Raw genomic sequence first — 14,715 nt, 5'->3', positions numbered from 1 at the left:
ATATTTTTAATTAAAATAAATTATTTTTATTAATTTATGTCATTGAATATAATATAATAAAATAGAATATATTTATTAATAATTTATGTCTTCAATAGTCATTTAATATACTATTGACAATCGCTAATAAAATTTTAGTAAGCGGTTTAATTTATCAGCTACTAGCTACTGGCTGCATTGATCAGTCGAACCAAACAGATTCTAAATAAAAAAATAAATTATTTATAATTTTTGTAGTATTATAAATGAATATTCAAGAATCAAATTATTAAATTACAAAAGTGAAAATGAAAAATTAAATCTATAATCTAAGTCAAGGTATTTATTTGCGTATATATACTTGGTACATGTTCCTTTGATTTAAAATTAGTACCAAATTATAGGCATTTAACTTAGGCATGTATGTGCATCTCCATTTTCTTCATTCATCTATTTTGTTAAAACAAACTATTGGCATGATTTACGTATATGATTTACAAATTCTAAAAAAGAATTACTAATTAAATCTAGAAATAAAACTAATATTTTTAAAAAATTTATTAGTATTAGATTAATATAGGCTATAAAATTCAAGACCTTATCATTATATATGTACTATACATATTTTTCTTAATTTTTATTTATTAGATTATAGATAACTAATGCATCGAATACTATTGAAATATACTAAATTGGACTTTTAACACCTGAAATTATTGATGCAATCAAACTTATTATACATAAAACTTTATTCTCATCATAAATAACATATAATTATTAATTTTAAATAATATATATAATATTAATTATTTAATATTAAAATATAAATAAATTATTATTCTCTTATTTATTATGACATATATATTTAATATATTTAAAAATTATTCAAACTCTATTAGAAAATAGTAATGTGAGTAAGTGTAAACTATTTTATATGATTCATTTCTTTACTTTTTTTTTGTTAATTTATTCTAAATATAATTTAAACTCAAGATTTCATACTTTTAAAAGTAAGTTTTTTTGGTTTAAACTTTTAAAGGAACATTTAAATACCAATAATACTACCCATTTAGTTTCAATTATATTTTTCAAATGTTCAAATGAAGTCCAATTGTAAATTCAGGTCAAGATTATGCAGCTTGATCGAGACATCGTCAGTTCAAATTTGTCATCCTTTTAGCAGCAAGTATTTTAGTCTCAATTTGACTGAATAGCAAATTAATCCATTAAAAGTGGCTGCTTCGGAACGTGGGAATTTTTTAATTTAGGGTATTTAGAAAAAGAAATTTTTCAATTTAAGATGGTTTAAGAAATAATTTTCAATTTAGAATAAAAATAAGTATAGTGGCAGACAATACTATCCTCTAATTGGACTGGCATGGATAGATAAATTATAAACAATAAAAAAAATCTATCTATTAATTAAAACAGTGAACATGTTTAAAATAAAAAAATTATCCACTGAAGTAGCAGACATATTTTTAATAATAAAAAATTTAATAAATTTTTTATTATAATAATAATTATTATATTATATATTTTATTATCGTATTAATTTAATAAATCTTATTATTATAATAATTTAATATATATTATTATTAATAATAATTCAAAATTCTTTTTTTTTTTGACTTTCAAAACCACCTTAAAGCATGATATTTTCCTTCTACTCTAAAATTGATAAATTTTTTTTAAATGCATTAAATTAATAAAAAGCCCCGGAAGCTGTATATAATTGGAAGAATTGCAGGTAAGCAATCAACTACCCTTAAGCTCCCCCATCAAAACATCTGCTACTCTTTGCCATGGAACTCCAACTCCCCTCGTTGGACTTCCCTGTGATTTTCATCTCCATCTTCTTTATTTTCATAGTATTCAAAATATGGAAGGAATCCAAATCCAAGAGCTCAACTCTAAATCTTCCACCGGGACCACTGCAGCTACCTATAATAGGAAGCATGCTTCACTTAGCCGGATATCTTCCCCATCGCCGCTTGGCAGAATTAGCCAAGAAACATGGACCTGTTATGCTTGTTCAGGTTGGTGAACTTTCTAACGTTGTCATTACTTCTGCTGAAGCAGCTAAAGAAGTAATGAAGACCCATGATGTCGTCTTTGCTCAGAGGCCCACTGTCTTTGCAGCTAGCATTATAGCTTACGACAATAAAGACATTGCATTTGCACCTAATGGACCATACTGGAGACAGCTGCGGAAGATGTGCGCAATGGAATTGCTGAGCGCTAAACGCGTTCAATCATTCAGATCAATCAGAGAAGAGGAAGTGTCCGCAATGATCCAATCCATTTATTCTAGCGCCGGATCACCAGTCAACATAACAAAGTTCATCAACGCTTTAACTTACAGAGTCATTTCAAGAGCAGCTTTTGGTAAGGTATGGAATGGAGAAGAAGAATTTCTATCAGCTGTGGAGCAGATTATGTTAGAAGTAGGGAAAGGTGTTAGTCTAGCTGATGTGTTTCCTTCCATCAAATTGCTTCGAGCGATGAGTGGGATGAAGGGTAGGGTAGAAAAGCTATTTAAACAAGTGGATTTTGTATTTCAAAGCATCCTAACTGAACATAAAGTTTCAAGAAAGGAACTAGGTGCAGAAAGGGAAAAAGAAGGAGAAGATCTTATCCATGTGCTTTTGGATCTCCAAAAGCAAGAGGATCTTGAATTCCCTTTAACTGACGAAAACATCAAAGCAGTCATCATGGTTAGTTTATGTATTTGGTTTCATTTTAATTGCAGATTAACTTTTCCTTGTTCATCTAATTAAATTAATAATGATTTTTTTTTTCTTTACAAATTTCAGGACATATTTGTTGCTGGTACGGACACCTCCGCTACGACTATAGAATGGACAATATCAGAATTGATGAGAAACCCGAGAGTGTTACAAAAGGCTCAAGAAGAGGTGAGAAGGGTCTTTGGTGAGAAAGGAAATGTTGATGAAGCTGGTCTACATCATCTAAGCTACGTTAAAATGGTACTCAGTGAAGCACTCAGAATGCATCCTCCAGCACCATTGGTACTTCCAAGAGAAAGTAAAGAGCACTGCGTGGTTCAAGGTTATGATATACCTGCAAAATCCAAGGTAATGGTGAATGCATGGGCAATTGGAAGGGATCCTAAGTCTTGGACTGAACCTGATGAGTTCTATCCGGAGAGATTTATTAATAGTTCAGTTGATTTTAAGGGGGCTAATTATGAATTTATTCCATTTGGAGCTGGGAGAAGGATATGTCCAGGATTGCTGTTTGGAGTAGCTGCAGTTGAACTTCCAATTGCCCAATTGCTATACCATTTTGACTGGATAATTCCCGGCGGAGTGAAGCCGGAGAATCTTGACATGACTGAAGATTTTGGTGCTGCGGTGAGAAGGAAAAATGATCTCATCTTAATTCCAAATCCATATATAAACTCAGCCTTCCACGGTTAACTAAAACCAACTAGCTAGACATATATACATGCAGTTTATTTTTATGTTTTCTTTCGTTAGTTTGCTATCAGATAATAAGTCAACTGACATGGCAAAATTGGTGTGTATTTTATGTATTACCATAGCATTTGCCAGTCCAGTTTTACTCTGTTCTTGCTATGATAGACATATTCTGAATTACACGGCTGAGTTTCTTTCAACACAACAATTCATAACCAGCGATTATATAAAGTTTTACTCTGTTCTTCCAATAATCTATTGCCAATATTTTCACGTTGTTCAATTATAATTTATGTTTGAAAACTTGACAAATCCATATAAATTTTTTAATTCAATAGGATATTTTCTATTTATATATTAAAATCGATAAATGAGTATTCATGGTTGTTAGTATTAAATAAATGAATACAATATTAATTATTGAATGTCAAAATATAAAACAGGTATATCATTCATCTATTTAATGGAGTATAAACTTAGAGCACGTAAAATGAAAATTCTAATAAGTCCATGTTGAAACAAAGTTGTATTAAATCCATCCACCTTAAATAAATAAGTGTTCTACTGATATGGCACATCTATATGTATCTGACTTGAACATAGTAACTTCTGTTTTTTTAGCAAACGGAAATGATTTCATTTCATGGACAAATGTCCAGAAGCAGCTTCGACATCTCCAGAAACCAAAAGAGCTAGGAAGGGAGGCAGACAATCTACCCAACTGTGGGGTCAAATCTGTTTTCTGGCGCCTTTGCTAACTAGTCAGCGACTAAGTTACATTTCCTGTTAATATCAGCAAAAGAAAAACAAAAACTCTGTTTGAGCTGCTTAACTTCATCCACTATTGCTTTAATTTCCCAACAGACCTGAGTTGTGCCATTCACCTTGTTGATGTCAGACTGTGAATCCGATTCTCCATTGATGCAGCAAGGAAACAGGTTTCTCTCACAGCCATAGCTTCGCCCATTAGGATCGAGTTACTGGATTTTACTGCGGCTCTACTATCCACAATCTTCCCCCATTCACAGAGGCAGAATAGGAGGGCAAGTGCCCCCCCCCCCCCTGGACTTTACTAAAGATATACATATTAGCATAAATAGAATTCCACCATACTATCTGAGGTGGTGGTTTGACAAGTATGAGGTGATGGTTTGATAATAAAAATATACTAATTTAAAATTCAAAGTCGAAATATAAATTATATTGGAAAACAATATAACCATTTTTATTTCTACATTTTTAAATATATATTTATCTTTTCTTAGCAGATCTCTATTGACAAAGAGAAACCATAGCCTTTACTCCATTTTTGCCTTCCCCACCCTTTTCTCTCTCTTTTCTTTTTCTTTATATATTTTCTTCGTCTATTTTAAATATTGTTTTTCCCCTATATACGTGGAGTGGGGATCTGGTTTCTAGTTCTCTTCTTTGAAGTGTAGTGTTACACTCAGCACAAAGAATTGTCTGATACGTGCTGAGCTGATCTTTGTTGACTTGACTAATATTATATTGATTGCAGTCCAATTATGCGAGTTACTGATAAAATCAATCTTTTACTTTTGCATCAATTGGCCCAAACTCATTACCATCAACCGCAATTAAATTTCTTATCACATTATTAAAAAATAAAAAAATATAAACAGATTAGAATCCATTCAATTAAATAGCTACTGTTAATTATTTTAACATTTATTAATCTAATAAAACTCTAAATTTATTAGCTGTGTCTCACTACTTTAATCAAATTAATTCAGATTTAATATAAAGATCGAAAGTGATTTTTTGAACCAATTCTTCGATATCAAGAAACCAAATTAAGATAAAAATTCTAGATTTGGTTTAATTATTATTTTCTTGAAATTAATAATTAAACATTTTAAAACTATTTTACTCAACAAGTAGACTTTTTTAATTACTTAAGGAGTAAAATTTTTTAATTCTAAAGTTGTAATTAAGTGCTAGAAACATAGAATACTTTTTATTTCACACACATATGAAATAAATAAGAAAAATATGCTCTAATATCAATCTGGAGCCCACTGTTAGCCCACTTTCTGTAAAACCCCAGACACAAATTACCCAAGTTGGAGATAGATTAAACGTCGGCCCAAGGAATAAAGCTCAATGGAACCCATATTGCCATGAATGGATCACGGGTTAGATTCTAAAAATAAGAGAACATGGTATTACATAAAGAGCTATAACAATCAACAATTTTGTTCATGCTTTAATTAATTTATTATTTTTGGTTCACATAAATTAATCAGCTACAAGATGTCAGAAATAAGTGAAGTTTTTACATACATCATACAGCATCAGGAGGAATCGCAGCAATAATGTTCTGAAAATACCTAAATTGCAACGCTCTCAAAGAGCAGAGACTTGATGTTTTGCTGAAGGATTGGAAGGTTATGGTTGCTGTCGAAGTCGTACATCAAAGGAACCATTCTTGCACCATTCAGAGTGGCCCTAATGAAAGACCCTGAAAATGGGTTCGGAGAGAGGCAATGCTGGTTCAGTTTCTTCCATGTATCTGAAATCATACTAATAACATGATTTCTTGCGTCTCGAACTGAAGTCCCTGGAAAGTCTTTCATGTAGCACTCAATATAGGATCCATCATACCCATCTTGATTCTCATCCTTCATCAAAATCCAAGCGCACATTTAAATTATCTTGTATCTTGATTACTAATTAACCAATATTGCTTATGCTAAAAAAACTACAATCTTATTCAAAATCATTTTATTACCTGAGCACTTCCAAGATCATCCCAGAGACGAAGAATGGTTGCCACAGAAGATATAATTCCAGGGTCGTCATTATTCAGAAGATTTATAGTTTGGTCAGTTATACCATCACCCATGAGAAAGAAGGTATGGACCAGCACCAAATGTACTCCTGAAGTAACAATTGCAGTATTCAAGTACTCGTCAGCCTTTGGCAACTTCCCCGCAGCAAACCATTTTGCTTCTTCTAGGAAGGCGTTGCAGAGTCTTGCCCACTGTATATTTAGCATATATTTATTATACAAACAGCTTCCTAATATTATATTTTTACCAAAAGAATTGTTATGATCACATTAAATATGAGTTCTACTAATTTAGTTTTTCGTGCTCATTTCATTATGTGATAAAAATAAAAATAAATTTACTTTTCATACCGCTTTTTTTAAAGAATGTATTGGATTATATTGATGCTTTTTGTATACTTTGTAAGCGATTTGATTAGTAACATCGTAAAGAGCTCTGAAGCATATCTTCATATGATATGGTAAGTCCTCTGTAGCAGTAATCTCCCATCTGCATCGATCAATTAATTAAGTTTAAAGTAATTATAAAATTCTAAATAGTACTTATATATGTACTTACCTATTGACTGCTTCAGTGAAGAGGGTGAGCTGATCAGGCGTCCCACCGAGATCGAAAATATCATCAATAAGGTAGACGAGTGAAACAGGTTTTGCAAGCTCGATTCTTTGCCATGATAAGCTTGGATCTGTAACGCCTACCAGGGGCCACATGCACCATTTCTCTGGTTGGTCTCTAGCAAACTTTAATTCTGACGCCAAACCCAGGTTATTCCACCAACTACCACCACAAGCATAAAACTTATGTCCACATTGATAGGTCAGAGACTATCAAAACCACGTTGAGATTTAGTAATAATTGAACTACTTACTTAGAAACCTGATTTATTTCTTGTCGGTGAATTGATTGAATCATGTTGAAGTCCAATTTGGCAAGTTCCGTAAAGGTCTGAATATATTCGTTCTCGCCTTGGAAATTATAAAAATGTAGAAAGTTTTTAATCGTGGATCTTGCTAAAGTTCTGTGGAAGGGATGCTTCAATGTATTTGAAACAATTCTAGTTTGATGATCACAAAGATGCGGCGTCCAGCAGTTGAGGAAATGGGCACTGAAAGCTCCAGCTTCATCAAGAATATTCTCCTCTTGTATGCTTAACTGAGATGCTTCGTACAATTCCATCAATCCCTTGATATCTGCTGCTAATTCTTGTTTGAACTTTCCCTCCCTGTTCTTTAATTCGCTAAACACGTCTACACATATAATAATACGTGGTACACATAATTAAATTTTATGAATTTATAAACTAGAATTGCATTAAATGCAAGATTAGCTTGCTCACCTGAAGCAGGCACATAGTAACCTTGTTGCCGTAGCAACCGAAAGCGGAGAGCAGCGTCAGAAAGGTGATGCTGTTGATGGGCAGCAAATATTTTATTATACTGACCCTCTAGAACATCTTGAGTTTCTTCCTGGAAGTGATAATCAATGCCTAGGCGCTGGAGGGCATCAATCATGATTAAGTTTTGTGAATGATCTTTTCTTACTTTGCTGAACGCAAGTCTAGCTTCCTTCAAAGCTTTTGCATGTCTGATGCAAGTGTTTTCCTGCAAATTAATAAAGACAGTCAGCTAGCTGTAACTACCATTAATTTGCGATCGCACTGAAAGTTATACAGGATGATTGTGTGGGTGCAGGTGAATCTTAAAGATTAATGTATAAAAATATACAAGCTGGATCTGGTCTTGAAGAATGATGTCTCTTTGAGCAATAGGAGTTGGCATGCCTTTAGCCACGCAAAGTCGTGGGATTCTTATTTGGGCAATTGGAGAGTGGACGCCAATGAAAGAAGCAGGATTTGAGATTGCGTTGGCCATGTTGGAGGAGGAGGAGGATGAGCAGAAGAGGAAGAAGGAGAAGAGAGAGTGATTAACGGTGATAATATTCATGCATGCATTAATAGGAAAACTTGTTCTTAATTTATATCAATTGTGCACTTCCACTGAGTTTGATTTTATTTATAACTGTTTAATCCATTTTATTTTAAGATAATGAAAGATATAATTAATAGTAATAGCTTTGTAATGATTAATCAAATAATTATTTTCTTATGGATTATATTATTCAATTCAGTTATTTTTATTTTTATTTTATAAATATATAATTAATTATTATGATTTTATTTATGCAATAATTCATTTTATTTTATTTCATATCTTTAAGAGTAAGGATAAGTATAATATTACATGAATAGTTCTCTAATAGTCGATTAAATAATTATGGGACAAATATGTCCACATTAGTTACTTTTATTTTTTGTTTTATAACTATTTAATTAGTTATTTCTATTTTTAATCAAAAGACGAATTTTATTGGTTTATCCATTAAGCATTGTGACTGTTCATTTGCTTAGGTAAGTAAAAGGCATATCCTTGACATATTTCGGAAATTTGTTTTCTTTTTTAGTTGGTTTCGTGATACTTAAATTTATATTAATTTCTTTTTATATCAAAGTGGAATTTATACTTGTGAAAATTATCGAGTAATCAGAAATGAAAAAAAAAGACCAAAAATTTTGTGAACAATGAGAAGTCGAATTTATTGATTATCGGAGGAAAAGTATTTTGATTTCTCATAACTAATTTATTACTCTTTTAACTGTTTAAATATATTTTAAAGATAATGAGATTAAAAAATAGGTCCATATTATTTTAGAACAGAAATTTATCATTTTTTAATAGTTATTTATTTATTTATAAGTAGTCTCTTTTTTACCTTGCAAATTTCCCATTATAATAAATTAGTTAATAGAGGTTCTCACCAACAAAGAACCCTTTGCACCAACAAATATGAGGAGATCAACCAGGCTAATACCTGGTTAGCTTTTTATTATGTAATACTCAAAATTATTCTAATTAATTTAAAAAGTGCGAATAAAACAAAAAAGAAATGCAAAATTAGAGAATTGACGTAGCTAAGCAGAATGTGCACATGAAGCTCAAATCTCAGAGTCTTTCTTCAAGATCTGGACCAGCAAATGATCGAATCATTAAGGGTTTTAACATTGAAGAATTAAAGAAGCTGTCACAGGTTAACAATGATAAGGATTGCATCTATTCTTTGTACAATGTTATCATTGTTTGACTCTCTGAATTTCAATAATACACAAGATTTTAATTTTAGAGCTAATAATATGTTGTTTCAGAAAAAGGCCTAATAATATTGTTTCAGAAAAAGGCTAAATAATATGTATAATTATTTATTATATAAATAATTATGTAATGACTAATTGAATTAATATTTTTTGCGGTCAAATTTAATAGTTTTCTATTTTATAAATATTTAATTAATCATATTATTATATCATCTATATGATAATATTGCATTAGTTATTTTGTTTAAATTTTTTTTACTAATCTAACTACATGGCTCTCTACTGAAAGAAATTATTATTATTATATATATATATTTATTAATTCTAAATAATTAAATATAAATTAATTATTTAATATTAATATGTCGTTTTTATTTACACATAATGTAAACAAAAATTACTTATTTTTATAATCTTCATACATGAACCTACCGTACACCTAATGGGCTAAAGAACAACGCTAGATGATGTGCTTTTGAAGAAATGAGTTGGGCATATCCATCTTGGAAGTACCATCAACAATGGCTCTTCCTAGTTTATCTCTCCTAGTCAAGATCTGGGCCAGTAAGTTGCCATCATTCGAAGACTTAGCTGTTACAGATTTTCTTAGCAGATTTGACTCTCTCGATACCCGTAAAAGGAAAAAAAGATTAGCAAACAGAAACTTTAGGCATAAGATCAGTGAACATGAACGTGCAAGAATATCACAGGATTCTTCGTTATCATGGCACATGATATCATACCAATTTATAAGTAACTAACAGCTTGCTCGAAATGTTAAATTGAATACTTGATTCGTCTGAGGCCCGCAAACAGGAGATAATGGATCAAACAGCTTTTACATTAACCTCTCCCTCTTTTCTTCTCCTACCTCTAATATTGATCATCGTTATGCAAATACTTAGCTCTATATCTTCAAAAAGGCGGCCTCTTCCTCCCGGTCCCAGGCAGTGGCCGATCCTAGGAAACATTCTTCAAGTGGGGAAAAATCCTCACATCTCAATGGCCAACTATGCCAAAGTTCATGGTCCTCTCATTTCACTAAGACTTGGCACTCGGGTTGTTGTGGTTGCATCTTCTCCGACTGCAGCAGCTGAAATTCTCAAAACCCATGATCGGTTGTTGTCTGGAAGATATATACCCGCAACAACTCCTTACGAAGACAATGTCCTTGACCGCATAGCACTTGTTTGGAATCCATCATGCAGTGACCAGTGGAAGTTCCTACGAGCTATGTGCAGGAGTGAGCTTTTCTCTGCTAAAGCAATTGAATCACAAGCCACTTTGAGAGAGAAGAAATTGACAGAGATGTTGGATTTTTTGACCAGCAAGCAAGGGCAAATAGTGAATATTGGAGAAGTTGTCTTTACTACTGCTTTCAACACAATTTCTAATCTTTTATTTTCCAAGGACTTGCTTAGTTTTGAAGATCAAGGGAATGCTGGTGAATTGAAAACCTTGATCTCAACATTGATGGAGTTAGCTACATGTCCAAACATTGCTGACTTTTATCCTGTATTGACAAAGTTGGATCCTCAGGGTATCAAAAGAAAGATGAAAAATTGCCTTGAGAGAATGTTTGGCGTATGGGATATTTACATCAAGGAAAGAAGAGAAAGACATGTCAAAGATGCTCGCAAGACAGATTTCTTGGATGTTTTCCTTTCTAATGGATTTGATGACCATCAAATCAATTGGCTGCTTCTTGTAAACAAACAATCCCTTTACCTCTAAATCCGGTTTTCTTTTAAGGGTTTCTATTGTTGTGAATGACAGATATATTCTTTTCTTTTTTCAAAAAAAAAAAATAATAATAAAATATAATAAAATTTGTGCGTCTGTGTTGCAGGAATTGTTTAGTGCAGGGGCAGACACTACAACTACAACAGTGGAGTGGGCAATGGCCGAGCTGCTTAAGGAAATAACAGTATTAGAGAAAGTTCGCGAAGAGCTTGAAACAGAAATTGGCAAAGACATGATAAGAGAATCTCATATTCCTCAACTTAAGTATCTAAATGCGTGTGTAAAAGAAACATTAAGATTACACCCTCCAGTTCCTTTCCTTATTCCACGTCGTGCTCCTGAGGCTTGTGAGGTCATGAATTACACAATTCCAAAACATTCTCAGATTATAGTAAATGTCTGGGCAATTGGAAGAGACCCCTCAGCTTGGGAAGATCCACTGTCTTACAGACCCGAAAGGTTTCTGGACTCCAATCTAGATTTTAAAGGTCATAACTTTGAGTTTCTACCTTTTGGTTCTGGAAGGAGGATTTGTCCAGGATTACCAATGGGTACTCGGCAACTTCCCTTAATTTTAGCCTCTTTAGTTCATTGCTTTGATTGGTCTCTTCAAAACGGCGATGATCCTGCCATGCTAGACATGAATGATAAATTTAGCATAACACTGGAGAAGGAGCAACATCTCCTCGTTGTTCCAAAGAGGAAATTGTAAATTCATTATTGTTGCAATTATTTTAGTGAAGAAAATCAATTAATTTCGTTGAGACCCTTTCATGAATTAGAATCAGCTTGGACTCAGAAATATATATTGGTTACGAGATTTCTCATATGTTTGCATGAAGCACAAACTTCCAAATGCAATTCGCCTAATAAAATCTTCTAACAACTTGCCTAGATGCAAATCTTTTGAAGCATTGAAAAATTGTCTAAATAGTTTAGGGATCATCTAAGAATCACAATCTATGATTTCCATTAATTACATAGTAAAGAAGAAGAGAAAAGAAAAGAAAATAACAAAGAAAAATTAAACATCGCTTGGATGACTAATTAATGCTAAATCAAATCCATCTAACGTAATCTTTACATGAAAGAAGATTCTTAGTCTTACTAACTCCAAGATGGACTTAGGTCTTGAATCTTCAACTCTTTCTAGACCCAATTGGGCCTCTGTGGGACCTGTCTTAACACCTGCAACATCATCATCTCTCTCTTTCACTTTACTATGATTTTTCTTTTTCTTTTGCTCTTCTTCATTTTTTGTTGCATGATGGTATGGTCTTGGCCAAAACAAATTCTTTCAGAATCTATCATTTTAATTTAAACACCAAAGCATTTGATTAAGTGGAACTTAACTATTTTATAATGGCAGTAATGGAATTTAGAATTGCATTGAGAGTTGTGTTGAGATTAAATTATCGGTGTGGAGACTTGAATTAAGAAATCTTGTATGCATAAGAACTGGTAGACTTGCCTGCTAAACAAGTACATTACTAAAGCCCAAACATATCATAGTACATCCAGAGTTAGGACAATTTTCAGACTGAAAGTATTTAGAAGCATATGCCAGCCAACATAGAAAATGTTCCCGTATTTCTTCCAAAAGTTCTGAAGTTTTGAAAAGAAAAAGATGAATTTGGTACACCAGATTTGCAACTTATGGCATTCTTAAACTTGCAGTTACATTTATAGTTTTCTTTTGGGAACAAGAAGAAGAGGTGAATCTTTGACCAACGTTATCCCGAATTTGTCATTCATGTCTAACATTGCAGGGTCCTGATCATTTGGAAGAGACCACTCAAAGCAACGTATTAGATAAGCTAAAATCAGCGGAAGTTGTCTTGTAGCCATTGGTAGTCCTGGGCAAGTCCTCCTTCCGGAACCAAAAGGTAAAAGCTGAAAATGATGACCCTTAAAGTCTATATTTGAGTTGAGAAATCTTTCAGGTTTAAATGATAATGGATCTTCCCAGGATGAGGAGTCGCGTCCAATCGCCCAAAGATTCACTACTACTTGAGAATTTTTTGGAATTGTGTAATTCAGCACCTCACAGGTGTTAAGAGCTCGACGTGGAATAAGGAATGGAGCAGGAGGATGTAATCTGAATGTTTCTTTTATGCATGCGTTTAGATATTGAAGTTGAAGAACATGGGATTCTTCTATAGATTTATTGTCGACTTCTCTATCAAGCTCTTGCTGAACTTTCACCAAGGTTGCTCTGCTCTTAAGCAGCTCAGCCATTGCCCATTCTACTGTTGTGGTGGTAGTGTCTACCCCTGCAGCAAACAATTCCTGCAACATAAAAATTGATGATTGAAATAGTTATTTACCTTAGCTAGAGAAAATCTGTTTTTTTTTTTTAAAAAAAAAAAAAAAGAAAAAGAAAAAGAGGTGAAGGGATTGATTGCATACAAGAACCAACCAATTGATTTGATCATCGTCAAATCCAGTAGAAAGAAAAACATCCAAGAAATCTGTTTCCGGAGCATCATTGACATGATTTTCTCTTCTTTCTTTGATGTAAATTTGCCATACATTAAGCACTTTTTCAAAGCCAATTTTCATCTTTCTTCTCATATTTTGAGGATCCAACCTTGCCAATACAGGGTAAAAGTCAGCAATATTTGGAGCTGTAGCTAACTGCATCAATTTTGTGATCAAGGTTTTCAATCCACCTGCGTTCCCTTGATCTCCAAAACTAAGCATGTCCTTGGAGAATATAAGATTGGAAATTGTGTTGAAAACAGTAGTAAACACAACTTCTCCAATATTGACTACTTGTCCTTGCTTGATCGTCAAAAAATCCAACATTTCTGTCAATTTCTTCTCTGTCAAAGTGTCTTGTGAATCAATTGCTTTAGCTGAGAAAAGCTCACTCCTGCACATAGCTCGTAGGAGCTTCCATTGGTCACTGCACGATGGGTTCCAAACAAGTGCTACGCGGTCAAGGACATGATCTCCATAGGGATTAGCTGCGGATATAAATCTAGCAGACAATAAACGATCATGGGTTTTGAGAATTTCAGATGCTGCGATTGGAGAAGAGGCAACAACAACGATTTGAGCGCCAAGCCTTAAAGAAATAAGAGGACCGTGAAGTTTCGCAAAGTGTGCAAGAGAGACATGAGGCTTTTTCCCCACCTGAAGAATGTTGCCTACGATAGGCCATTGCCTGGGACCTGGAGGAAGAGGCCTTCGTTCTGAAGATGGAGAGCTGATGTGGTTAAGGATGATGAAGATAAGAGGTAGTAGAAGAAGAAAAGAAAGAGATAAGATACCGAGCACTCCTGAAAAAGCTGTGTCCATGTTTGTTAGGTCTGAATTGATCATTAGCAAACGTACATTATTTTATATACTATTCGTTATACTCATACTGTAAAAATTAAAGTCATAAATATTTTTAATGTTTCATAATAGCATAATTCTTAAATTAGATTAGTTCATCCAAATACTTAAAACAATAAATAATTTTAAAATAAAAGACTTTTAATATTAAAAATTAATTTTAGTAATCTTTAAATTACTAAGATGCAATTGTCTACCAAAATCGAAAGTATTGTGAAGTATATCAATTGTTATAATATTAGTCTTA

The 14,715-nt window shown here is 32.9% G+C and overlaps 4 protein-coding genes and 1 long non-coding RNA gene across 5 annotated transcripts; 2 read left to right on the top strand and 3 right to left on the bottom strand.

The window, feature by feature from the left end:
* The first annotated feature begins 1,713 nt into the window (after positions 1-1,713).
* Positions 1,714-3,673, top strand: LOC8259986 (cytochrome P450 71D445). Its single transcript, XM_015715700.3, has 2 exons — positions 1,714-2,696; positions 2,796-3,673. The coding sequence occupies exons 1-2, from the start codon at positions 1,785-1,787 to the stop codon at positions 3,420-3,422; spliced, it is 1,539 nt and encodes a 512-aa protein (XP_015571186.3). The 5' UTR covers positions 1,714-1,784; the 3' UTR covers positions 3,423-3,673.
* Positions 3,674-3,898: 225 nt separating this feature from the next.
* LOC125369943 lies at positions 3,899-4,905 on the bottom strand. Its single transcript, XR_007215655.1, has 2 exons — positions 4,307-4,905; positions 3,899-4,205 (listed from the first exon to the last, which is right to left on the bottom strand). It is a non-coding gene; the product is annotated as an uncharacterized LOC125369943 (long non-coding RNA).
* A 716-nt stretch (positions 4,906-5,621) lies between these two features.
* Positions 5,622-8,234, bottom strand: LOC8259987 (probable terpene synthase 4). Its single transcript, XM_002513300.3, has 7 exons — positions 7,960-8,234; positions 7,572-7,836; positions 7,104-7,482; positions 6,794-7,012; positions 6,586-6,724; positions 6,175-6,426; positions 5,622-6,064 (listed from the first exon to the last, which is right to left on the bottom strand). Exons 1-7 carry the CDS (start codon positions 8,176-8,178, stop codon positions 5,774-5,776), a joined length of 1,764 nt encoding a protein of 587 aa, XP_002513346.2. The 5' UTR covers positions 8,179-8,234; the 3' UTR covers positions 5,622-5,773.
* Positions 8,235-10,143: 1,909 nt separating this feature from the next.
* Positions 10,144-11,877, top strand: LOC8259988 (probable (S)-N-methylcoclaurine 3'-hydroxylase isozyme 2). The gene is made up of 2 exons (XM_002513301.3): positions 10,144-11,090; positions 11,233-11,877. The coding sequence occupies exons 1-2, from the start codon at positions 10,206-10,208 to the stop codon at positions 11,836-11,838; spliced, it is 1,491 nt and encodes a 496-aa protein (XP_002513347.1). The 5' UTR covers positions 10,144-10,205; the 3' UTR covers positions 11,839-11,877.
* Positions 11,878-12,574: 697 nt separating this feature from the next.
* On the bottom strand, positions 12,575-14,461 carry LOC8259989 (probable (S)-N-methylcoclaurine 3'-hydroxylase isozyme 2). Its single transcript, XM_048372534.1, has 2 exons — positions 13,536-14,461; positions 12,575-13,415 (listed from the first exon to the last, which is right to left on the bottom strand). The coding sequence occupies exons 1-2, from the start codon at positions 14,451-14,453 to the stop codon at positions 12,810-12,812; spliced, it is 1,524 nt and encodes a 507-aa protein (XP_048228491.1). The 5' UTR covers positions 14,454-14,461; the 3' UTR covers positions 12,575-12,809.
* Between the last annotated feature and the right edge of the window lie 254 nt (positions 14,462-14,715).

This window comes from Ricinus communis, chromosome 4, assembly GCF_019578655.1.
Source record: "Ricinus communis isolate WT05 ecotype wild-type chromosome 4, ASM1957865v1, whole genome shotgun sequence".
NCBI classification, from domain to species: Eukaryota; Viridiplantae; Streptophyta; class Magnoliopsida; order Malpighiales; family Euphorbiaceae; genus Ricinus; species Ricinus communis.
Note: the sequence above shows the minus strand (reverse complement) of the source record. Positions and strands in the feature narration are given on the sequence as shown.

What these genes read in the sequence shown, in the direction of transcription:
- LOC8259986 (XM_015715700.3), top strand. Translation starts at nt 1,785, where the DNA reads ATGGAACTCCAACTCCCCTCGTTGGACTTCCCTGTGATTTTCATCTCC. An exon ending in ACATCAAAGCAGTCATCATG is followed by an intron (nt 2,697 to 2,795) that starts GTTAGTTTATGT and finishes TACAAATTTCAG; the next exon opens with GACATATTTGTTGCTGGTAC.
- LOC8259987 (XM_002513300.3), bottom strand. Translation starts at nt 8,178, where the DNA reads ATGAATATTATCACCGTTAATCACTCTCTCTTCTCCTTCTTCCTCTTC. An exon ending in TTACTATGTGCCTGCTTCAG is followed by an intron (nt 7,483 to 7,571) that starts GTGAGCAAGCTA and finishes TTATATGTGTAG; the next exon opens with ACGTGTTTAGCGAATTAAAG. An exon ending in GAAATAAATCAGGTTTCTAA is followed by an intron (nt 7,013 to 7,103) that starts GTAAGTAGTTCA and finishes TTGTGGTGGTAG; the next exon opens with TTGGTGGAATAACCTGGGTT.
- LOC8259988 (XM_002513301.3), top strand. Translation starts at nt 10,206, where the DNA reads ATGGATCAAACAGCTTTTACATTAACCTCTCCCTCTTTTCTTCTCCTA. An exon ending in AAATCAATTGGCTGCTTCTT is followed by an intron (nt 11,091 to 11,232) that starts GTAAACAAACAA and finishes TCTGTGTTGCAG; the next exon opens with GAATTGTTTAGTGCAGGGGC.
- LOC8259989 (XM_048372534.1), bottom strand. Translation starts at nt 14,453, where the DNA reads ATGATCAATTCAGACCTAACAAACATGGACACAGCTTTTTCAGGAGTG. An exon ending in AAATCAATTGGTTGGTTCTT is followed by an intron (nt 13,416 to 13,535) that starts GTATGCAATCAA and finishes TTTATGTTGCAG; the next exon opens with GAATTGTTTGCTGCAGGGGT.